Here is a 23,138-nt window from a genome sequence, read left to right as displayed (position 1 = left end):
TCGGTCGTTGTGGTGAAGAGGAGCTGAGTCTGGATTTATCGTCAGTCTCTGTTCCTCCCCTCACCTCTGGTCATGAGCTCTGACTAATGACCGAAAGGACGAGATCACCGATACAAGCGACACAAATGAGTTTCCTCCGCAGGGCGTCTGGGCGTCTCACAGGAGGAGCTCGGAGTAGAGCCGCTGCTCCTCCACGTGGAGAGGAGCGTCTGAGGGGAGGACGTCTGTTTGATGTCTCTGATTTCTCGCTCAGGAGGTGTTCGGTCCCACCGGGAGGAGAACCCTGGACACACTGGAGGGACTCGTCCGGACTGGCTGAACACTCGGGTTCCTGGAGGAGCTGGAGGAAGTGTCTGTGGAGAGGGAAGTGTGGGAGTCCCTGCTCAGACTGATGTCCCCAGACCCACCCCGGATTATCCAGAAGAAAATGGATGGAAAATGGATGGAGGCAGTGTTGAAGTTTACTTTTAAAAGATTAGACAGATTACACACACCAAAATGTAGTTTGTAACGTAATCCATTAAAGTACTTAAAGTGAGTAACGTAATCTGATTACTTTGGATTACTTAGTTTGCTGTAAAGTAGCAAAGACTTGGACATCTTCACATAAGATGTTTTGTCTGCTATAAGACAATAAAAAGCCCAGACTTTACTGAACCAAATAAAAAATATTATTGATAGAAGAAGAAGAGACACGTCCACACAGCAGGATTTAGTCCTGTTAAATCCTGTTAAATCCTGTTAAATCCTGTTTGAGACATAGTTTAGTCCTGGTTTAGATCTGGTTTTAGACCTGATTTAGTGTTCGGCAATGAGTGGAATTACCGAAAAAATAAATAAATAAGTAAATATAAAAATGTAAAAAGGGATACAGCCCAAAATGTGAAAACAGGAAAATCCCTCTGTGTAATCCATTTATTTCAACAAAGTAACTGTAATCCAATTACCACTCACTGAAACAGTAACTGTAACTGAATACAGTTACTCATAATTTGTACTCTGATTACATAACTCCAGTACATGTAATCTGTTACTCCACAACACTGGATGGAGGTTATAAAGAAGAAGATTCTCAATTTTCAACAACAACTCTGTTTTAAGGAGATTCACTCTCAGTTTATGTATAAAAATGTTAATACAAATATTTGACATATAAATATTAAAAACACATATTGGGAAAAGTCCGTTTGTCTGGTCGACAAATCCAAAACCCAAAAGTCTTTCCATTCAGGAGCACATATCCAAGGGTCTCATCTGAAACAAATCTGATCTGTGTGGTTCAGACTGACATTCAAAGATCAGATACAGAACATAGAGACAAAACATCAGATTTGGGTCACTTCAGTCTGAACATAGACTAAGAATCTAGAACATGTGTCCATTCATATAAACGTGTGTCTGTGTATTCGACCTGCACACGTATAATGTGTGAAAAGTTTCACATGAACCAACAACACGACACAACACAGACAGCATCAGCAATCCACAGAGAGAACACCCCTCTGTCACAGAGAGAACACCCCTCTGACACAGAGAGAGAACACCCCTCTGACACACAGAGAGAACACCCTCTGAGAGACACACAGAGAGAACACACACAGAGAGAACACCCCTCTGTCACACACCCCTCTGAACAGAGAGAACACCCCTCTCCAGAGCCCCTCTCACAGAGAGAACACCCCTCTGACACCCTCTCACAGAGAGAACACACAGAGAGAACACCCCCTCTGACACAGAGAGAACACCCCTCTGACACAGAGAGAACACCCCTCTGTCACAGAGAGAACACCCCTCTGTCACAGAGAGAACAGAACACACAGAGAGAACACCCCTCTGACACAGAGAGAACACCCCTCTGCACAGAGAACACCCCTCTCACAGAGAGTCACACAGAGAGAACACCCCTCTGACACACAGAGAGAACACCCCTCTGTCACAGAGAGAACACCCCTCTGACACAGAGAGAACACCCCTCTCACACAGAGAGAACACCCCTCAGAGAGAACACCCCTCACACAGAGAGAACACCCCTCTCACAGAGAGCCTCTCACAGAGAGAACACCCTCTGAACACACAGAGAGAACACCCTCTGACACAGAGAGAACACACACAGAGAGAACACCCCTCTGTCACACAGAGAGAACACCCCTCTGTGACACAGAGAGACACAGAGAGAACACCCCTCTGACACAGAGAGAACACCTCCACAGAGAGAACACCCCTCTGACACACAGAGAGAGACACAGGAGAACACCCCTCTCACAGAGAGAACACACACAGAGAGAACACCCCTCTGTCACAGAGAGAACACCCCTCTGAACACACAGAGAGAACACCCCTCTGAACACCCCTCACACAGAGAGAACACCCCTCTGACACAGAGAGAACACACACACCTCTGACACAGAGAGAACACCCCTCTCACAGAGAGACACACAGAGAGAACACCCCTCTGTCACACAGAGAGAACACCCCTCTGACACAGAGAGAACACACAGAGAGAACACCCCTCTGACACAGAGAGAACACCCCTCTGTCACAGAGACCCCTCTGTCACAGAGAGAACACCCCTCTGTCACACAGAGAGAACACCCCTCTGTCACAGAGAGAACACCCCTCTGTCACACAGAGAGAACACCCCTCTGACACAGAGAGAGAGAGACACACACACAGAGAGAACACCCCTCTACACAGAGAGTCACACAGAGAGAACACCCCTCTGACACAGAGAGAACACCCCTCTGAACACACAGAGAGACACACAGAGAGAACACCCCTCTGACACACAGAGAGAACACCCCTCTCACACAGAGAGACACTGACACAGAGAGAACACCCCTCTGACACAGAGAGAACACCCCTCTGTCACACAGAGAGAACACCCCTCTCACAGAGAGAACACACAGAGAGAACACCCCTCTGTCACAGAGAGAACACCCCTCTGACACAGAGAGAACACCCCTCTGTCACAGAGAGAAACACACAGAGAGAACACCCCTCTAGAGAGACACAGAGAGAACACCCCTCTGTCACACACACAGAGAGAACACCCCTCTAACAGAGAGTCACACAGAGAGAACACCCCTCTGTCACACAGAGAGAACACCCCTCTGTCACACACAGAGAGAACACCCCTCTGACACAGAGAGAACACCCCTCTGACACAGAGAGAACACCCCTCTGTCCCTCTGACACAGAGAGAACACCCCTCTGACACACAGAGAGAACACCCCTCTGTCACACAGAGAGAACACCCCTCTGTCACAGAGAGAACACCCCTCTGTCACACACCCTCTGTCACAGAGAGAACACCCCTCTGAACACACAGAGAGAACACCCCTCTGTCACACAGAGAGTCACAGAGAGAACACCCCTCTGTCACAGAGAGAACACCCTCTGTCACAGAGAGAACACCCCTCTGACACACAGAGAGAACACCCCTCTGACACAGAGAGAACACCCCTCTAGAGTCACACAGAGAGAACACCCCTCTCACAGAGAGAACACCCCTCTGACACACAGAGAGAACACCCCTCTGAACACCCCTCTCACACACCCTCTGACACAGAGAGAACACCCCTCTGACACAGAGAGAACACCCCTCTGACACAGAGAGAACACCCCTCTGACACAGGGAGAACACTCATATTCCACTGAGTCAAGTCCTTTAGTCCAACAGAAACTGAACCACATCAGACACAAGGAAAGAACTGTTTTTTGAGCACTTAGTTTATGCAAATGAGGCATGTGGTTTTAAGTTTTGTTTCTGTAAAACGTAAACAAATGTGCTCAAAGTTGAGTGGACAGAGAAGAACTGCAGAGGCATGTGGGTCCAGTCAAGTGTTAACGGAGGGAAACAGGGTCAGATTTTTGACATTCAAATGTCTCTTATTCAGAAACTAGAGGAACTATTGAAATAAGTAAAGTATCAGAATGTAGGAAAGAGTTACACTCCAACAGGGTCAAGTTAAACCTGTGAGATTCTTCCAAGTTGTTGACAAAAAATTAAAAAACTCATGTCGGTAACGAAGGGAATGAAATATGCAGCACTTTTTGTTCAATAAATCCAAACAGTGATAACTCTTGGTTCTCACTTACATATCCTTAACAAACTGGTTTGAATATTTGCTTCATATAGTTTTCTACCATATGGTACAAGATTAGGTTGAAAAACCTCTGACTTTTTGAGTCATGAGATTTTTTATTAAGAAAAGGTTCATGGTAAACGGAGGGAAAAGTAACGGAAGGGAAAATTGTACAAAGCAAGTAGAAGGTGCAGGATTTTACATCATTTGTTGCTTTTTTCTTCTGAATACTTTAATATTACTTCAAAATGAAAGGAAACTATTTCTATAAAATATGTCAGTCCTTCCAAGAACATTTTTATCATTTTAAATACTTTTTTTTTTTTAAATCCTGTCCCTTCATCAACAGTTCAAAGATGGAATAACACAAGATATGATGAAATACATCCATTTATTTACATGATTTGCAGGTCTTTGAAATTTGGGAAAGAAGTTTAGAACCAAAAATGGTACAGAAAAAAGGTCAACAGTTTGATAAACTCGAGTACATATGTATCTGTTCAATACAGTTTTATATCAGATGAATTAACTTGAATTTTTGGCCTTGTTGTTTACTTCTGCTTGACTGTGTGGACACAGATCGTTTCTGAAACGCTGATAAGTGGATTCGTTTTAGTGTAAACCGGGTCTATGATGGATTATGTGAAAATTCTTTCCCAAACTGAGACTTTTTAACTTTCTGTTTTAGACGCTGAAGTTCATCAAACACTTCTGCTTTCCCAGAATCACATGATAAAACGCTGACACGGCTGAAATGGAGAAATCACAGCACAGTGTCCACTTCTGCTTTTTATTTAAAAAACGATATTTGAAGGTTTGACCCCAAAACACTGATCAGAGTTTAGTGTTTGGGGTTAATAAGTGTGTCCTTCTTTCATTTGTTTTTCAAATTAAAACCAAAAATAAGAAAATGAAAAAAACCAAAAACGATTTTCTTCATTATTTCTCTCCAAAACCAAAATAGAAAAAACAGATAATGATTTGTTTCTTCAGTTTGGTTTTGTGTTTAAATGAAAAATGGAAAAAACGGAAAACAGGACTGAACAGGACTAAACCAGGACTAAACCAGGACTAAACCAGGACTTTTTTTTTTTTATGTTTGATTGATTAAATAAATAAATACATAAAAATCATTTATTTATTTATATATTTATGTCTGTATTTAGTTAGTTATTTGTTACACTCTGTGCCGGATTTTACTCTCACAGATGAACCAGGACCTGGTGTCAACATAGTCCCGCTCTAGTCCAGCTTTAGTCCCGCGCTAGTCTCGCTCTGGTCTGGTTTTAGTCTCGTTCTGGTTCTGGTTTTAGTCTCGTTCTGGTCTGGTTCTGGTCTGGTTTTAGTCTCGCTCTGGTCTGGTTCTGGTCTGGTTTTAGTCTCGCTCTGGTTCGGTTTTAGTCTCGCTCTGGTCTGGTTCTGGGCTGGTTTTAGTCTCGCTCTGGGGCTGTTTAATCGCATCAGCAGCAGATGACTGTCCTCATCACTCACACTCAGGCACCGAGATCGATCTTCTCTCTCCTCCTTCTCTCTCTCTTCTCTTGCTTCTGTCTCTTTTCTCTATAGTCTCTCTCTCTCTCTCTTCTCCTCTTTCTTCATCCTCTCTTCCTCTCACGCTCCTCTCTCACTTTCTCCATTCATCCCCTGACTCTTTCTGACACCCCCCTCCCTCCTCTTCCTCTCCTCCCCCCTCCCTCTCTCCTCCTCCCTCTCCTCTTTCACCTCCTCTCTCTCCTCCTCCTCCCCCCTCCTCCTCCCCTCCTCCCTCCTCCTCCTCCCTCTCTCTTTTCTTCTCCTCACCCTCGCCCCTCGTCTCTCTCCTCTCTCTCTCTTTCATCCTCCCTCTCTCTCCTCCCTCCTCCCCTCCTCCCTCTCCTCCTCTCCTCTCTCTCCTCCTCTCTCCTCTCTCTCCTCTCCTCCCTCCTCTCCTCCCCCCTCCCTCCCCCTCCTCCCCCCCCCCTCCCCCTCCCCCTCTCTCTCTCTCTCTCTCCGGTGCGCGCGGGCCCGGGAGCCGCAGACTCGGTGCTGGTGCATCGCGGAGCCGCAGACCGGAGCGGACCGGAGCAGAGGGAGGAGCGGGTGCATGGCGCGGACAGAAGCCGCAGCAGAAGCAGCAGGAGCCGGGCGCTGAGTCCGAAGCATGCCCCAGCGCAGCCATGACCTGCTCGGCGTCAGATAGCGAGAAGATCGTCATCAACTGCGGCGGCATCCGGCACGAGACCTACCGGAGCACCCTGAAGACGCTGCCGGGCACGCGCCTGTCCTGGCTCACGGAGCCCGACGCCTTCAGCAACTTCGACTACGACCCGAAGACCGACGAGTTCTTCTTCGACCGGCATCCCGCCACCTTCGCCTTCATCCTCAACTACTACCGCACCGGGAAACTGCACTGTCCCAACGACGTGTGCGGCCCGCTCTTCGAGGATGAGCTCGCGTTCTGGGGCATCGACGAGACGGACGTGGAGGCGTGCTGCTGGATGAACTACCGGCAGCACCGAGACGCGGAGGAGGCGCTGGACAGTTTCGAGACGCCCGAGCCGGACGAGCCCGAGAACGACCCGGCGCTGACCGGAGGCGCGGACGGGGACCTGAAGCGGCTGTGCGTGCAGGATGACCGGCGCAGGCCCACGTGGTGGGAGGTGTGGCAGCCGCGCATGTGGGCGCTTTTTGAGGACCCCTACTCGTCCAAGTACGCCCGGGTGAGTGCGCCCGGGAGCGGGCACTGCGGCACCACTCTGCCCCACACTCACCTCTGCCTGTCCCTGTCCCTCTGTCCCCTGTCCCCCGTCCCCCTGTCCCTGTCCCTCTGTCCCTGTCCCTGTCCCTGTCCACACCGGAGCTCCTCTCCTCACGGGCTTCACTCTGTCCCTGTGAGGTTCAGTTCCTCCGCGCTCTGTCCCGGCGGGACTCTGTCTCCAACCCCGGAGCTCCGTCCTCATGTTCTGCTGTTCTTTCCCCGACTCTGTCTCCAGTTCTGTCTCTATAGGACTGTCCCTGTCCCCGGCTATGTCCCCAACTCTGTCCCCGTCCCTGTCCCCGTCCATTGTCTCTGCAAAACCGTCTCTGTCCCCGGCTCTTTCCCTGTTCCGTGTAGTTCTTTCTCTGGCTTTGTCCCCAGCTCTGTCGCGGTCCCTGTCCTTGCAGGACTGTCCCTGTCTCTGTCTCTGTCCCCGTCCTGTCTCTGTCTCTGTCTGTCCCTGTCTCTGTCTCTGTCTCTGTCCCTGTAGGACGGTCCTGTCTCTGTCTCTGTCCCTGTAGGACGGTCTTGTCCTCGGTGCTGCTGCAGTGTGTTTTTGCTTTTACAGCACAAAGCGCAGCTGTTGTCGCAGTGACTCGCGCTGCGTCCCTCCGCGCTGCATCAGCCTCAGCCGAGTGTTTCTCTCTTTCCTCTCTTTCCTTTCTTCTCTTTCTCCTCTGTCTTTCTCTCCTCTCTCTCTTCTCTCTTTCCTCTGTCTGTACATCTGAGCCGCTCGTGCCCGCAGTGCAGTGTGGGACATTCTGTATGTACAGTACACTGTTTGTCAGTGCGCGGTGCGTCTCTGCGGCGCGGTGCGGCGCGGTGCGCGGGCGCAGGTCTGTAGTTCGAGCGCGCGGGTTGTGCGCACCGCAGTGTCCCGCGTGCCGCCGCTCCGGGCCTCACGCGCACACGCGCACACATATGCATTTACACGCGCACGCGCACACGCGCTCCTGCAGCGGAGCAGCGCTCAGACCTGGATCCCCCTGAATCCTCAAACACACAGAGGCTGTGGTTCTGTTCCCACGGGCCCAGACACAAGTTTTCATTAGAACATGGCGATGTACAGCGCTGTGTGCTCAGTCCAAACCTCATCTATACTCTGCCCCTGTGTCCTTGAGCAGCACACTTTCCTCACACATCCTTCTGCAGTCTGAGTGCAGAGTTTAAACTGTAGAACATCTGCGTCTGAAATCAGTGACACTGATTCATTTTACTCAAACCCACCAGTGTAAAAGTTAGTGGTTCAATCTCTCCAGTTGGTGCAGGCTGCTGTTGTGCCTTTGAGCAAGACTCTTTACATGCTGCTGTATGAGTTGTAAATAAACACAAAATCACTTATTTGGACGGTTCTTTTACTCTTAGATGTTTGAATAATCCTGTGTCGTAAGTAAATCTTTATTTATCCAGCGCTTTTCACAGACATGTTCTGTCCCCAGAGACGCTTTACACAGCATTATTCAGCATTATTCATTCAGCATTCATTCATTCATTCACTCTATACCCTGGTGATGGTAAGCTACTCCTAAGTCGTCCTGCGCGTGAGGCTTTAGCCCTCACAAAACGTCTGTTTTCACCCACCCCCTATCCCCGCCCACCGCCCCGCGCTCAGTCTGGAGCAAACGCAAACGTCCAAACTGCTGTGCGGGCAGGTTTTTTCTCTTAATAGCAAGAAAAGGAACAGTGTCTTCTTCACTTTTATGATGTCATCAGAACACCGCTGCTGTAGTGAACGTGCCAGTGTGTGCTGCTGCTGCCGCTGTGTCCCTGGGCAAGACACTTTAACCCCCCCCCCCCCCGTCTGTGAGAGTGAGTTCTCTTCATGATCATCTGGTAGTTGATTAGACTGGTCTTATTCAGTCACAGAAGGAAATTCAGCGATCTAAAAGGAAGAAGAGAAGAGACAGAAGAGAGAGAAAGGAGAGAGAGACTGAGGAAGGAGAGAATGGAGAGAACAGAGAGACAGAGGGAGGTGCAGATAGAGCGATGGGGGGGGGGGGAGTAGAGAGACAGAGAGAAAGGAGGGAGAGATTGCGTCTCGTTTCGCTGTGGCTCTTGTGTGCAAACTCTGCAATAGTTCAACCTCTGGCACGGGGGGCAGAAGGGGGCGTGTCTTATGTCAGAGGGGGCGTGGCCTCGTGCGCTGGGGGCGGGGTCAGGGCAGCAGGGGGGCTGACACAGAGGTGACTTTGAGAGAGTGTTGCAGTGGGCAGTTTTCGGTGCCAGGTCCGGGTCCGGGCTCGGATCAGGGCACAGCGACAGAGAGACGGAAAAAAAAACATGACACGATGGAACTTTTACGGCCAAATAACTCGACTAAAATAAATGCGCTGTTTTTATTGTGCTGAGAAACGTAGAAAATCCAATCCAACGTTTTTTGTGTAGCGGATTTTCTAAACACGACGGTTTCGAAAGTGTTTCACAGAGCAAAACATTTCACTTTAAAACGTCAGCAGTGTTGGGGAGTAACAGATTACAAGTACCAGAGTTAAGTAATCAGAGTACAAATGATGAGTAACTGTATTCAGTTACAGTTACTGTTTCAGTGAGTGGTAATTGGATTACAGTTACTTTGTTGAAATAAATGGATTAAACAAAGGGATTTTCCTGTTTTCACATTTTGGGCTAAACCAGAACTAAACCAGGACTAAACCAGAACTAAACCAGGTCTAAACCAGGACTAAAACCAGGTCTAAACTAGAACTAAACCAGGTCTAAACCAGGACTAAACCAGGACTAAAACCAGGTCTAAACCAGGTCTAAAACCAGGACTAAACCAGGATTTAACAGGACTAAACGATCAATAATATTTTTAATTTGGTTCAGTAAAGTTTGGTCTTTTCATTTTCTTTTATCAGACAAAACTTCTTATGTGAAGATTTCCTCGTCTTTGTTTCTCTACAACAAATCAAGTAATCCAAAGTATTCAGATTACATTACTCACCTAAAGTTATTTAATGGATTCTGTTACAAACTACATTCTGGGGCATGTAATCTGTAATCTGTAGGGGATTACATTTTAAAAGTCACCTTCCCAACACTGTGAAGGGAATGAAATATGCAGCACTTTTTGGTCAATAAATCCAAACAGTGATAACTCTTGGTTCTCACTTACATATCCTTAACAAACTGGTTTGAATATTTGCTTCATATAGTTTTCTACCATATGGAACAAGATTAGGTTGAAAAACCTCTTACTTTTTGACTCATGAGATTTTTTTATTAAGAAAGTTCATGGTAACGGAGGGAAAAGTAACGGAGGGAAAATTGTACAAACAAATAGAAGGTGCAGGATTTTTACATCATTTGTCACTTTTTTCTTCCTGAATACTTTAATATTACTTCAAAATGAAAGGAAACTATTTCTATAAAATATGTCAGTCCTTCCAAGAACATTTTTATCATTTTAAATACATAAAAAAAAAAAAATCATGTACCTTCATCAACAGTTCAAAGATCGAATAACACAAGATATGATGAAATACATCCATTTATTTACAGCAGAGGTGCTCAATATGTTGATCCCGATCTACCAGTCGATCACCAAGGTCGTGTGGGTAGATCGCCGTGTCTCGTCTCGGACTCGTGTTTGGACTCGGTCTTGTCTCTCACTCGAGGTCTGACACTCAACAAGTGTGATCATATTTCATTCCGGCCGCTGCTGTTGGTAATAAACTTGTAGCGGGTGCAGGAGCGTGTGGGGCGTCTCAGTTCAGCCTGTGCGCTCATTTGAAACCCGCGGAGACTCTACGGCGCATCACAAACACACACGCTCCCTATGCACGGCTCGTCTGCGACAGCGTGTGCCCTCGTGTACCAGCGTGCATCACAGGGCAGGTTCAACTTCCTAAACATCCTACCTGTCCATCTGCCTCACGTCAGCACGCCGCCCCTCGCCTTTTCACGCTCTCGCTCCTTCCTGCGTACAGCGAACACAAGCCCCTCCCACAGTGCGGCTGATTAGAAGAGCAAGACCAAACGTGAAGCAAAAACCAGTCTAAATTTGTGTTCCAGTGTTGGCACAAAGCAGGTCTACAGCATAGAGCGGATCTACAGAACAGACCTACTGCCACATTTGGCTGAAGTTTGTCTAACAAAAGTGACAAATGCATCTGTGTTTGTCACGATGTGCGTTTGGTTTGGTAAACGTGCAGAGGCTGGTAAATATCACTGCAAAACCAGAAAAGAATGAAACTCCAGTTTGGAACTTTAAAAAACAGGTTTAAAAATCTTCCTTCACTTTTTTCACAGTTTTGTGTAAAGTGTCAGAGGAAGTTCTCTTAAAGAAGAGGTTCTCAAACTGTGGGGGAGGGTCCAAAAAAGGGGCACAGAGTGTTTCAGTGCAGTTTGTTTGGCTTTGTATTAGGAAGATCATTTTGACTTGGTCATTTTGTAAGTAACTCACATGATGAAAAAGTGTGAACACCTCTGGTTTACATGATTTTTGTGTCTTTGAAATTTGGGAAATAATTTTTGTTCCATGTTTCATTCATGGTCTGTTTAAAACGGATGGAACTTTAGAACCAAAAATGGTACAGAAAAAAGGTCAACAGTTTGATAAACTAGAGTACATATGTATCTGTTCAATACATTTTTATATCAGATGAATTAACTTGAATTTTTGGCCTTGTTGTTTACTTCTGCTTGACCGGGCCCAGGTGCATCATGGGAGGGTGGAGTGGAGCTAAACAGTTTTTTGACCTCCTGCCACTTGTGCGTTAAAGTTCCTCTTTTTTAATTGTATTTGTTTGTTCTAATAATGTGAATCCTCAGTAAAGAGTTTTTAAACCGCACTTGGATCGTTCTCTGTGGATTCTTTAGATTTTTGAGGCATTTTTAAAAAGTGGAACAAGCTGCTCAAAGCGTCGACTCTGACTTCACAAATGTTTGAACTTTACAACTGTCACTAAAACAATGCGAAAAGTTTGTTGTTTTCGATCGCTTCTGCTGACGTCTCTTGAGTTCTTGGGCAGTTCTGGATATGTTTGTCGGATGTTTCTCTCACTGAGCTTGAATTTGGAGTGAAGGTCGTTGGTTCAATTCCCTCTGCCCTGTCTGGAGGCTGTGTATATTGAAGCCGACACTGATAATCTTTTGCATATGGAAGTAAAGTTACACCGAACGCTGCGCCGTGCATTTTTAGACAGAACGGTTCAGATTTCCAGATTTGAAAGCGATCCGCGAGCTCCGACACCCGACACGGCGCGGGACGCAGAGGACGCAGATCTGATCCGGAAACTAAACCGGTGTATCATCAGACTCGGGCGCAGGTGTTCTGAACTCACCTGCGTCGAGTCGACCCCCGACAAACGCTCAAAACGACACAAAAACCACATCGAAAGTTTGTGCTGTTTTGGTTTTCGAGATATTAACGGTTCTTTTGTGGCTGAAATTGGGGTCAGCAGCCTCCAGGAAACTTCAAAATCCTCTAAAACGACACAAAATTTAGTCAATTATTTGTGCTTCGAAAAGTTTTATTTGTGAGTTTCTGGTTTTTAAGATTTGAACGGTTTTATTCTCGATCGATGTCGTCGTCCAGCTCCTCAAAATGTGAAACAGCCTCAAAACAGCTGAAAATTTATACGAAATGTTTGTGCTGTTTCGTGCTGTGACAGTTTTCATTTATGCGAATTTATTTCTAAAATTAAAAAACAAAGATGTGTGCGTTCGCTGCGGTGAGGGCAGGTAGAGGGCGCTCTTGGGAAAAGGATCAAAACCTTAGACGCAACGAAATCCAGACGCTCCAAAGAAGTAAAAATCTCACAAGGAAAATTAGAGTTAAAAAATAAATAACTTAACTATAATTCTGTACTTTTCCTTGTGCGATTTTTACTTCTTTGGAGTGCCTGGATTTTGTTGTGTCTAAAATATATTTCTAAAAGTATTAATGATTATTTTTGCCAGAAATTATTCATTTCCGTTCAGCCGACAACAGAAGCTTTAACAAAACTCCACAAAACAAGTGAAGAGAAACGATCTGAGTCTGTGGAAAAGTCTGTACAGTCTTTAGCAACTCACCTTTGATTCATATTTTATAAAATATTTGAGATGTAAGATTGTTTCTCTTCACTCGTTTTGTGGAGTTTTGTTCAGCTGAGCCGAAATGACGTCATATAATTTCCGCAAAAATAATCATCATCTTTATTTTGAACTCATGATCCATTCATAAAACAGACAAGGACAGTGACAAAACAAAACAAAACAAAACAATAAACATTTATGTTTTTAAAAGACGACCGCACCGGTGTCTCCACATGTTGGACTGATCTTACTGCACTGAATCTTATATTTGTGAGTGACATTATTATTATTTCATTGTCCGATTTGTTCAGTCTGCAGATAAAACCATGAATCAGAATCAGAATCAAATTTATTTGTCATTCCAGTATAAAAAATACACAGAAACGAAACAATGCACTCAGGTCCAGGTCAACAGCAGCACAGTTTTTTTTTTTTTTTTTTTTCAGTTTTTTTTTTTTTTTTTTTTGTGTGTTTTTGAATGTACCATGAATCATTAATAATTTTAGAAAATACACTCACACGAAATGAAACTTTTTCGCAGCACAAATAAATAAATAAATAAATAAATAAATAAAAAATAGAAAAGAATCCTGCAAAATCTGACTTTTGTGAAAGCCAGATGCCCTGTCAGAAAAAGGGCAGTTTAAATTCCCAAAATGCATTGCTCTTCTGTGGCAAAATTCTGTCTGGGCCCAAACTCCCAGAGCTGCAGTACCTGGAGCGACCACTAGAGGGGACAGAGGGGGAGGAGCTTATCCAGGTTTTATCATAGTTCCATGCTGTAAAACTCACGGCCGACATGAGCTTTTTTTTTTGTTTTGTTTTGTTTCATTTGAACAGACCGTGGATGTTTCTGATTGGTTCTTCTGCCTGTCAATCACACTGTACAGACCGGGTCCAACTCCTGATTGGCGGCTCTTTGTGGTTTAGTTCTGCTTAGTTTCAGTGACAGGATCTGGCAACTCAGAGTGTGGAGCTCGTTCTGCTTTTCTCTCGACTGAAGAAACAAAACGCAGAAAGTAACGAGAAGAGTTTGTTTGAGGAAATATGTTTATAAAATATGAGATTAGAGACTCAGAGAATTCAGGCTCTATAAGGACATTTGTGTGATTTGGTGTGTGCTGTTTTTAAGTTCTGTTTTTGTGCATTCTGTTATTTTGTTATTTTGTTTTTAAATTCGGTTTTTAAGTTCTGTCTGTGTGTGCTGTTTTTTGCTGTTTTTGTGCGATGTTTTAAAGTGCTGTTTTTGTGTTCTGTTTTTAAGTTCTGTTTATATGTGCTCTTTTTTTTTTTGCTGTTTTTGTGCATCGTGTTTTTGTGTGTGTTGTTTTTGTGTGTTCTGTTTTTGTGCATGCTGTTTTTTTTTTTTTTTTTTTTTTTTTTTTTGCTGTTTTAAAGTTCTGTTTTTGTGCATGCTGTTTTTTTTTGTGTTTTTTTTTTTGCTGTTTTAAAGTTCTGTTTTTGTGCATGCTGTTTTTTTTTTTTTTTTTTTTTTTTTTTTGCTGTTTTAAAGTTCTGTTTTTGTGCATGCTGTTTTTTTGTGTTTTTTTTTTTGCTGTTTTTTTAAAGTTCTGTTTTTGTGCATGCTGTTTTTTGTGTTTTTTTTTTTTTTTTTTGCTGTTTTAAAGTTCTGTTTTTGTGTGTGCTGTTTTTTGTGCGATGTTTTTAAGCGCTGCTTTTATGTGTTCTGTTTTTGCGTGGCGTTTTTGTGAGCCGTTTTTATGTTCTGTTTTATGTTCTGTGTGCGTCCTGTTTGTGCGCTCTGTTTTTGTGGTGTGTTTTTATGTGTTCTATTTTTGTGTGTTCTATTTGTGTGCTCTTTTTAAGTTCGTTTTTTAAGTTCTGTTTGTATGTGTTTGTTTTTTTTTGCTGTTTTTGTGCGATGTTTTTAAGTGCTGCTTTTGTGCGCTTTTTTTATGTGTCCTATTTTTGTGTGTGCTGATTTGTGTGTTGTTTTTGTCCACTGTTTTTGTGTGTGCTGATTTTAAGTTTGTTTTTTAAGTTTTGTTTGTGTGTGCTGTTTTTTTTTTTTTTTTTTTGCTGTTTTTGTGCGTTCTGTTTTTGTGTGTTCTATTTTTTGTGTGTTCTATTTTTTGTCAATGCTGTTTTTAAGTGCTGCTTTTATGTGTTATTTTATGTGTTCTGTTTTTGCGTGGCTTTTTTTGATCTGTTTTATGTTCTGTTTTTATGTTCTGTCTGTGTGCGTCCTGTTTGTGTGTGTTTTGTTTGCGCGTGCTGTTTTAAAGTTCTGTTTGTATGTGCTGTTTTATTTATTTATTTATTTATTTTTGCTGTTTTTAAGTTCTATTTTTGTGCGATGTTTTTGTGTGCTCTGTGTGTGTGTGCTGTTTTTAAGTTCGGTTTTTAAGTTCTGTTTGTGTGTGCTGTTTTTTTGCTCGTTTTGTGCGTTCTGTTTTTTGTGCGATGTTTTTAAGTGCTGCTTTTTGTGTGTTATTTTATGTGTTCTGTTTTTGCGTGGCTTTTTTGTGAGCCGTTTTTATGTTCTGTTTGTGTGCGTCGTGTTTTTGTGCGTCGTGTTTTTGTGTGTTCTGTTTTTTTTTTTTTTTTTTTACTGTTTTAAAGTTCTATTTTTGTGCGTTCTATTTTTGTGCGATGTTTTTAAGTGCTGCTTTTGTGTTATTTTATGTGTTCTGTTTTTATGTTGTTTTTCTGTTCTGTCTGTGTGTGTCCTGTTTTTGTGTGTGCTGTTTTTTTTTTTTTGTTTGTTTTTTTTGCTGTTTTTTGTTGTGTGCTGTTTGTTTTTTTTTTTTTTTTTTTTTTTTTTTTTTTAGTTTTTTGTTTTTTTGCTGTTTTTGTGTGTGTTGTTTTTTGGGGTTTTTTTTTTGCTGTTTTTGTGCACTATTTTTGTGTGTTCTGTTTTTGTGTGTTCTTTTATTGTGTGCTGTTTTTGTTCGTGCTGTTTTTTGTGTTGTTTTTGTGTGTGCTGTTTTTTGGGGTTTTTTTTGGGGGGGGTTGTGCGCTGTTTTTGTGTGTTCTCTGTTTGTGTGCTGATTTATGTGTTCTATTTTTGTGTGTGGTGTTTTTGTGTGTTCTGTTTGTGCGTGCTGTTTCATGTGCTCTGTTTTTAAGCTCTGTTTTTCTGCATGCTGTTTTTTTTTTTTTTTTTTGCTGTTTTAAAGTTCTGTTTTTGTGTGCGCGCTGTTTTTGTGCGATGTTTTTAAATGCTGCTTTTGTGTGTTATTTTATGTGTTCTGTTTTTATGTTCTGTATTTGTTTTGTCTGTGTGTGTCCTGTTTTTGTGCGTCCTGTTTGTGCGTGCTGTTTTTAAGTTTGTTTTTTAAGTTCTGTTTGTGTGTGCTGTTTATTTTTTTTATTTTTTACTGTTTTTGTGTGCTGTTTTTTCTTTTTTACTGTTTTGTGTGCTGTTTTATTTCTTTTTTTTTTTTTTGTGCTGTTTTTTTTTTTTGCTGTTTGTGTGCTGTTTTTTTCTTTTTTGCTGTTTTGTGTGCTGTTTTTTCTTTTTTACTGTTTTGTGTGCTGTTTTATTTCTTTTTTTGCTGTTTTTGTGTGCTGTTTTTTTCTTTTTTGCTGTTTTTGTGTGCTGTTTTTTTCTTTTTTACTGTTTTGTGTGCTGTTTTATTTCTTTTTTTTGCTGTTTTTGTGTGCTGTTTTTTTTTTTTTTACTGTTTTTGTGTGCTGTTTTTTTCTTTTTTACTGTTTTGTGTGCTGTTTTCTTTTTTTTGCTGTTTTTGTGCGCTGTTTTATTTCTTTTTTTTGCTGTTTTTGTGTGCTTTTTTTTTCTTTTTTACTGTTTTGTGTGCTGTTTTTTTCTTTTTTGCTGTTTTTGTGTGCTGTTTTTTTCTTTTTTGCTGTTTTGTGTGCTGTTTTTCTTTTTTGCTGTTTTGTGTGCTGTTTTATTTCTTTTTTTGCTGTTTTTGTGTGCTGTTTTTTCTTTTTTGCTGTTTTGTGTGCTGTTTTATTTCTTTTTTTGCTGTTTTTGTGTGCTGTTTTTTTCTTTTTTGCTGTTTTTGTGTGCTGTTTTTTTTTGCTGTTTGTAAGTTCTACTTTTGTGTGTGCTGGTTTTGCACGCTGTTTGTGCGTCCTGTTTGTGTGCTCAGTTTTTGTGCGATGTTTTTAAGTGCGGCTTTTGTGTGTTATTTTATGTGTTCTGTTTTTGCTTGGCGTTTTTATGTTCTGTCTGTGTGCGTCATATTTGTGTGCTCAGTTTGTGCGTCCTGTTTTTGTGCGTGCTTTTTTTAAGTTTGGTTTTTAAGTTCTGTTTGTGTGTGCTGTTTATTTATTTATTTTTTTTTGCTGTTTTTGTGTGCTGTTTTTTTTCTTTTACTGTTTTTGTGTGCTGTTTTATTTTTTTTTTGCTGTTTTTGTGTGCTGTTTTTTTCTTTTTTACTGTTTTGTGTGCTGTTTTATTTCTTTTTTTTGCTGTTTTGTGTGCTGTTTTTTTCTTTTTTACTGTTTGTGTGCTTTTATTTCTTTTTTTTTTGTTGTTTTTGTGTGCTGTTTTTTTTTTCTTTTTACTGTTTGTGTTGCTGTTTTATTTCTTTTTTTGCTGTTTTTGTGTGCTGTTTTTTTCTTTTTTGCTGTTTTTGTGTGCTGTTTTTTTTTTTTTTACTGTTTTGTGTGCTGTTTTTTTCTTTTTTACTGTTTTGTGTGCTGTTTTATTTCTTTTTTTGCTGTTTTTGTGTGCTGTTTTTTTATTTTTTGCTGTTTTTGTGTGCTGTTTTTTCTTTTTTGCTGTTTTTGTGTGCTTTTTTTTTTGCTGTTTGTAAGTTCTACTTTTGTGTGTGCTGGTTTTGCACGCTGTTTGTGCGTCCTGTTTGTGTGCTCAGTTTTTGTGCGCTGTTTTTAAGTGCCGCTTTTATGTGTTCTGTTATTGCGTGGCGTTTTTGTGAGCTGTTTTTATGTTCTGGTTTTATGTTCTTCTGTTGTCCTGTGTGTGTGTGTGTGTGTTCTGTTTTTTGTGCGTCCTGTTTTTGCGGTTCGGTCTCGGGGCCCCTCCCCCTCCTCTGCGCTCCCCACTGTAACACAACGCTCATAATAATCCTGATGACCCGTCCAAACACACTCACCTCTGAGCTCCACTCCACTCAATAACACACACACACACACATACACACACACACACGCACACACACACACACACACACACACACACACACACACACACACACACACACACACACACACAGGACAGTGGAATAATCGTCTCGTATCAAATCCACATCGTCGTGATTTTACTTTAAAGTTTAATTCGAGTGTCGGAGTTTCAGACAGAGCAGTGCTTCAGGTTAGATTTGTTTAATTTTTGTGTTTTGGTGCTTTTGTTTTTTTGTTTTTGTTTTTTTGTGGCTCTGCTCCTCGTGTTTGTTCTGGCTGTGGTTTTATTTCGGGCGTCTGTAAAAATGAGACGCACTTCCTGTTCACACCGACACAAACTGTTCCCCGGAGACTGAAGACCCAGAACTGAGACCGGGACTAGATCAGGACCAGACTGGGACTGAGGAAGGTACTGAGAGCAGGACCAGACTAGGACCAGACTAGGACCAAACCGTAATTTCAACTGGGACTGAGACTGGGACCAGACCAGGACCAGACCGGAACTGAGACCGGGACCAGACTAGGACTAGACGAGGACTGAGACCAGGACTGAGATCGGGACCGAGACCGGGACCAGACCGGGACTGAGACCGGGACTGAGACCCAGGACTGAGACGGGACTGAGGACCGGACTGAGACCAGGACTGAGACGGACGAGACCGGGACCAGACCGGGACTGAGACCGGGACTAGACCGAGACCGGGACTGGACCGGACTGAGACCGGGACTGAGACCTGACTGAGGGACTGAGACGGGACCACCGGGACTGAGACCAGGACTGAGATCGGGACCGAGACCGGGACTGAGACCAGGGACTGAGATCGGGACCGAGACCGGGACCAGACCAGGACTGAGACCGGACTGAGACCCAGACTGAGATCGGGACTGAGACCGGGACCGAGACCAGGACTGAGATCGGGACTGAGATCGGGACCGAGACTGGGACTGAGACTGGGACTGAGATCGGGACCGAGACCGGGACCAGACTGGGACTGAGACCGGTACTGAGACCGGACTGAGACCAGGACCAGATCAGGACTGAGACCAGGACTGAGACCAAGACTGAGAGCAGGACCAGACTAGGACCAAACCGTAATTTCCACCGGGACTGAGATTGGGACCAGACCGGGACTAGACCGGGACTAGACCAGGACTGAGACCGGGACTGAGACCGGAACTGAGACCAGGACTGAAGACGGGACCAGACTAGGACCCCACCATGATTTCAACCAGAACTGAGACCAGGACTCAAACCGGACCAGACTGGGACAGAGAACAGGACTGAAGACGGGACCAGACTAGGACCCCACCGTGATTTCAACCAGAACTGAGACCAGGACTCAAACCGGGACCAGACTGGGACAGAGAACAGGACTGAGGACGGGACCAGACTAGGACCAGACCATGATTGAGAGTGGGACTGAGACCGGGACTGAGACCAGGATCAAGACCGGGACTGAGACCGGGACCAGACTATGACCAGACCAGGACCAAACCGGGACCAGACCAGAACTGAGACCAGGACTGAGACCGGTACTGAGACCGTGACCGAGACCAGGACTGAGGACGGAACAAGACCAGGACCAAACCGTGATTTCAATCGGGACTGAAACTGGGACCAGACCAGGACTGAAAATGGTTTAGTCCTGTTTTAGTCCTGGTTCAGTCCCTTATCCGTTTTTTCCATTTTTCATTTAAACACAAAATCAAAAACTGAAAAAACTGAATCATTATCTGTTGTTTTTTTTTTTTTTTTTTGGAGACAAATAATGAAGAAAATATTTGTGTTTTTCCGGTTAGATAAATATTTGTGTTTTTCCGGTTAGATAAATATTTGTGTTTTTCCGGTTAGATAAATATTTGTGTTTTTCCGGTTAGATAAATATTTGTGTTTTGGTGCTTTTGTTTCAGCGTTTTTGTTTTTCTGCTCCTCGTGTTTGTTCTGGCTGTGGTTTTATTTCGGGCGTCTGTAAAAATGAGAAGCACTTCCTGTTCACACCGACACAAACTGTTCCCCGGAGACTGAATCCTGACGCTTCCCAAACTGTTTCCGAACGGCGTTTCAGCACCACGGACAGAGACACAAACAGAGACACGATCAGGACGTCAACGTTTAAAAAAGGACGTCGTCTTCGGCTCGTGAACCGATCGTTCTTTTGGATTTTAATTAAGAACAAAAAATAATAAAATGGGGAAATAGTTTGTTTAATTTTTCCATTTTAGTGTCAAACAAATCCATCGTGAATCTGTGTTTCAAAATAGAACCAAAAATAAGAAAAGGAAAAAACAACAAAAAACAGATAATGATTTGTTTTTTCAGTTTTTAATTTTGTGTTTAACTGAAAAATGGAAAAATGGATAACGGACTGAACCAGGTCTGAATTAGGACTAAAACAGGACTAAACTAGGTCCGGGACCAAACCAGGACTGAGCCCAGGACCAGACCGAGACCAGACCAGGACTGAGGACGGGACTGAGACCCGGACCAGTCCAAGACTGAGACTGGGGCCAGATCAGGACTGAGACTGGGACTGGTTTAGTCCTGTTTTAGTCCTGGCTCAGTCCTGGTTCAGGTTGTTATCCATTTTTTCCATTATTCATTTAAACACAAAATAAAAAAACAAAACAAAACAAAAAAAGTTTAATTTCACGTCTTATAAATTTGTTGTTGATCCATGACAAGAGGAAACAGCGATAAACTCTCCTTTGTTCAGTCGACTCCACAGAAATATAATAAATATAGTTTTTTTTATAGATTATTGGTTGACACTGAATTCATAGAGAATAAAATATCAAAATTAAAATAGACACTGTGACCGTGTTATTTGAAATAAACTTTTAATTAAATATTGTAAATAGAGGTTGAAATCTGTTTTTTTTTTTTTTTTTTTTTTTTTTTTTTTTTTGGACACTGAAACAGAAAAATGAAATAAACTGTTTGCCAGTTTATTGTTTTTCATCTTTCTTAATTAAAACTCAAAATAACAAATGGCCCGTTTTTGTCCACATGGTTTTGTGTCCAGTGTGGAGTGTTTCAGCACCACGGACAGCTCCTGGCGTTCAGCTCCTGCGTTAAAGCCGCACTGTGTCACTTGTAACTTGTACTTGTAACTTGTAACTAACCTGCTTGTTTCTATGGATACATAAATGGTAAATGGTTGCTTTTTTATACAGTGCTTTTACACCTCAAAGGCTCAAAGTGCAGTAGTAGTAGTAGTAGTAGTAGTAGTAGTAGTAGTAGTAGTAGTAGTAGTAGTAGTAGTAGCAGCAGTAGCAGTAGCAGTAGTAGTAGTAGTAGTAGTAGTAGCAGTAGTAGTAGTAGTAGTAGCAGTAGTAGTAGTAGTAGCAGTAGTAGTAGTAGTAGTAGTAGTAGTAGCAGTAGTAGTAGTAGTAGCAGTAGTAGTAGTAGTAGTAGTAGTAGTAGTAGTAGCAGTAGTAGTAGTAGTAGTAGTAGTAGTAGTAGTAGTAGTAGTAGTAGTAGTAGTAGTAGTAGTAGTAGTAGCGTAGTAGTAGCAGTAGCAGTAGTAGTAGTAGTAGTAGTAGTAGTAGTAGTAGTAGTAGTAGTAGTAGTAGCAGTAGTAGTAGTAGTAGTAGTAGTAGTAGTAGTAGTAGTAGTAGCAGTAGTAGTAGTAGCAGTAGTAGCAGTAGTAGCAGTAGTAGTAGTAGTAGTAGTAGTAGTAGTAGTAGTAGTAGTAGTAGTAGTAGTAGTAGTAGTAGTAGCAGTAGTAGCAGTAGCAGTAGTAGTAGTAGTAGTAGTAGTAGTAGCAGCAGTAGCAGTAGCAGCAGTAGTAGTAGTAGTAGTAGTAGTAGTAGTAGTAGTAGTAGTATAGTAGTAGTAGTAGTAGTAGTAGTAGCAGTGATTGGTCTGATTGGTCCAGAAGCTCCACGCTGTGCAGGTTACAGACGTCTCACAGGTGGGAGGAGCTTGTGGGACTGAGGAAGTAAATGTGGAAGAGAAAATAATTTTTGGGCCCATGAGCCAAAGACACAAACCCAGAAAAACCATGACACATCTCAGGTTCAGCAAACACTTTCTTATATTATTATATTATATCATATTATATCATGGTATATTATTATATTATATTATTATTATATTTCTGTGTCACATCAGACTCTCGTCCTGCTCTTCTTCAGATCGTCTATGGACCAGACTCAGATCCTCAGTGTAAAAAAAATCACACAGAGATCTGAGTCTGGTCCGAGTCTGGTCTGAGTCTGGTCTGAGTCTGAGTCTGGTCCGAGTCTAGTCTGAGTCTGGTCTGAGTCTAGTCTGAGTCTGGCCCGAGTCTGATCTGAGTCTGGTCTGGTCCGAGTCTGGTCCAAGTCTAGTCTGAGTCTGATCTGAGTCTGGTCCGAGTCTAGTCTGAGTCTGGTCTGAGTCTGAGTCTGGTCCGAGTCTGGTCCGAGTCTGGTCTGAGTCTGGTCCGAGTCTGGTCTGAGTCCTGGTCTGAGTCTGAGTCTGGTCTGAGTCTAGTCTGAGTCTGGCCTGAGTCTGATCTGAGTCTGGTCCGAGTTTAGTCTGAGTCTGGTCTGAGTCTAGTCTGAGTCTGGCCCGAGTCTGGTCCGAGTCTGGTCTGAGTCTGGTCCAAGTCTGGTCTGAGTGTGGTTCAAGTCTGGTCCGAGTCTGGACCGAGTCTGGTCTGAGTCTAGTCTGAGTCTGAGTCTGGTCCGAGTCTGGCCTCAGTTTGGTCTGAGTCTGGTCTGAGTCTGGTCCGAGTCTGGTCCGAGTCTAGTCTGAGTCTGGTCCGAGTCTGGCCTCAGTTTGGTCTGAGTCTGGTCTGAGTCTAGTCTGAGTCTGGTCTGAGTCTAGTTTGAGTCTGGTCCGAGTCTGATCTGAGTCTGGTCTGGTCCGAGTCTGGTCCGAGTCTAGTCCGAGTCTAGTCTGAGTGTGGTCCAAGTCTGGTCCGAGTCTAGTCCGAGTCTAGTTTGAGTGTGGTCCAAGTCTGAGTCTGAGTCTAGTCCGAGTCTAGTCTGAGTGTGGTCCAAGTCTGGTCCGAGTCTAGTCCGAGTCTAGTCTGAGTGTGGTCCAAGTCTAGTCCGAGTCTAGTCTGAGTGTGGTCCAAGTCTGGTCCGAGTCTAGTCTGAGTCTGGTCCGAGTTTGGTCCTAGTCTGGTCTGAGTCTGGTCCGAGTCTGGTCTGAGTCTGATCTGAGTCTGGTCTGGTCTGAGTCTGGTCTGAGTCTGGTCCCAGTCTGGTCTGAGTCTGGTCTGAGTCTG

The 23,138-nt window shown here is 43.4% G+C and overlaps 1 protein-coding gene across 2 annotated transcripts in view; it reads left to right on the top strand.

Annotated features, from left to right (window-relative positions):
- Window positions 1-6,098: 6,098 nt before the first annotated feature.
- The window catches only part of LOC110158162 (potassium voltage-gated channel subfamily C member 1-like), a 133,277-nt gene continuing 116,237 nt past the window's right edge, over window positions 6,099-23,138 (top strand). For both annotated transcript variants that reach the window (XM_055152464.1, XM_055152463.1), the window contains exon 1: window positions 6,099-6,784. In XM_055152464.1, coding sequence (XP_055008439.1) covers window positions 6,242-6,784 — 543 coding nt within the window. In that variant the 5' untranslated portion in view covers window positions 6,099-6,241. The remainder of the gene's footprint in view (window positions 6,785-23,138) is intronic.

The sequence above is a fragment of the Boleophthalmus pectinirostris genome, unplaced genomic scaffold (assembly GCF_026225935.1).
Source record: "Boleophthalmus pectinirostris isolate CB_2022bp ecotype Guang Dong unplaced genomic scaffold, ASM2622593v1 HiC_scaffold_17, whole genome shotgun sequence".
In the NCBI taxonomy this organism is placed as follows: domain Eukaryota; kingdom Metazoa; phylum Chordata; class Actinopteri; order Gobiiformes; family Gobiidae; genus Boleophthalmus; species Boleophthalmus pectinirostris.
The sequence above is the reverse complement of the archived record's forward strand: the minus strand, read 5'-3'. Positions and strand labels throughout refer to the sequence as shown.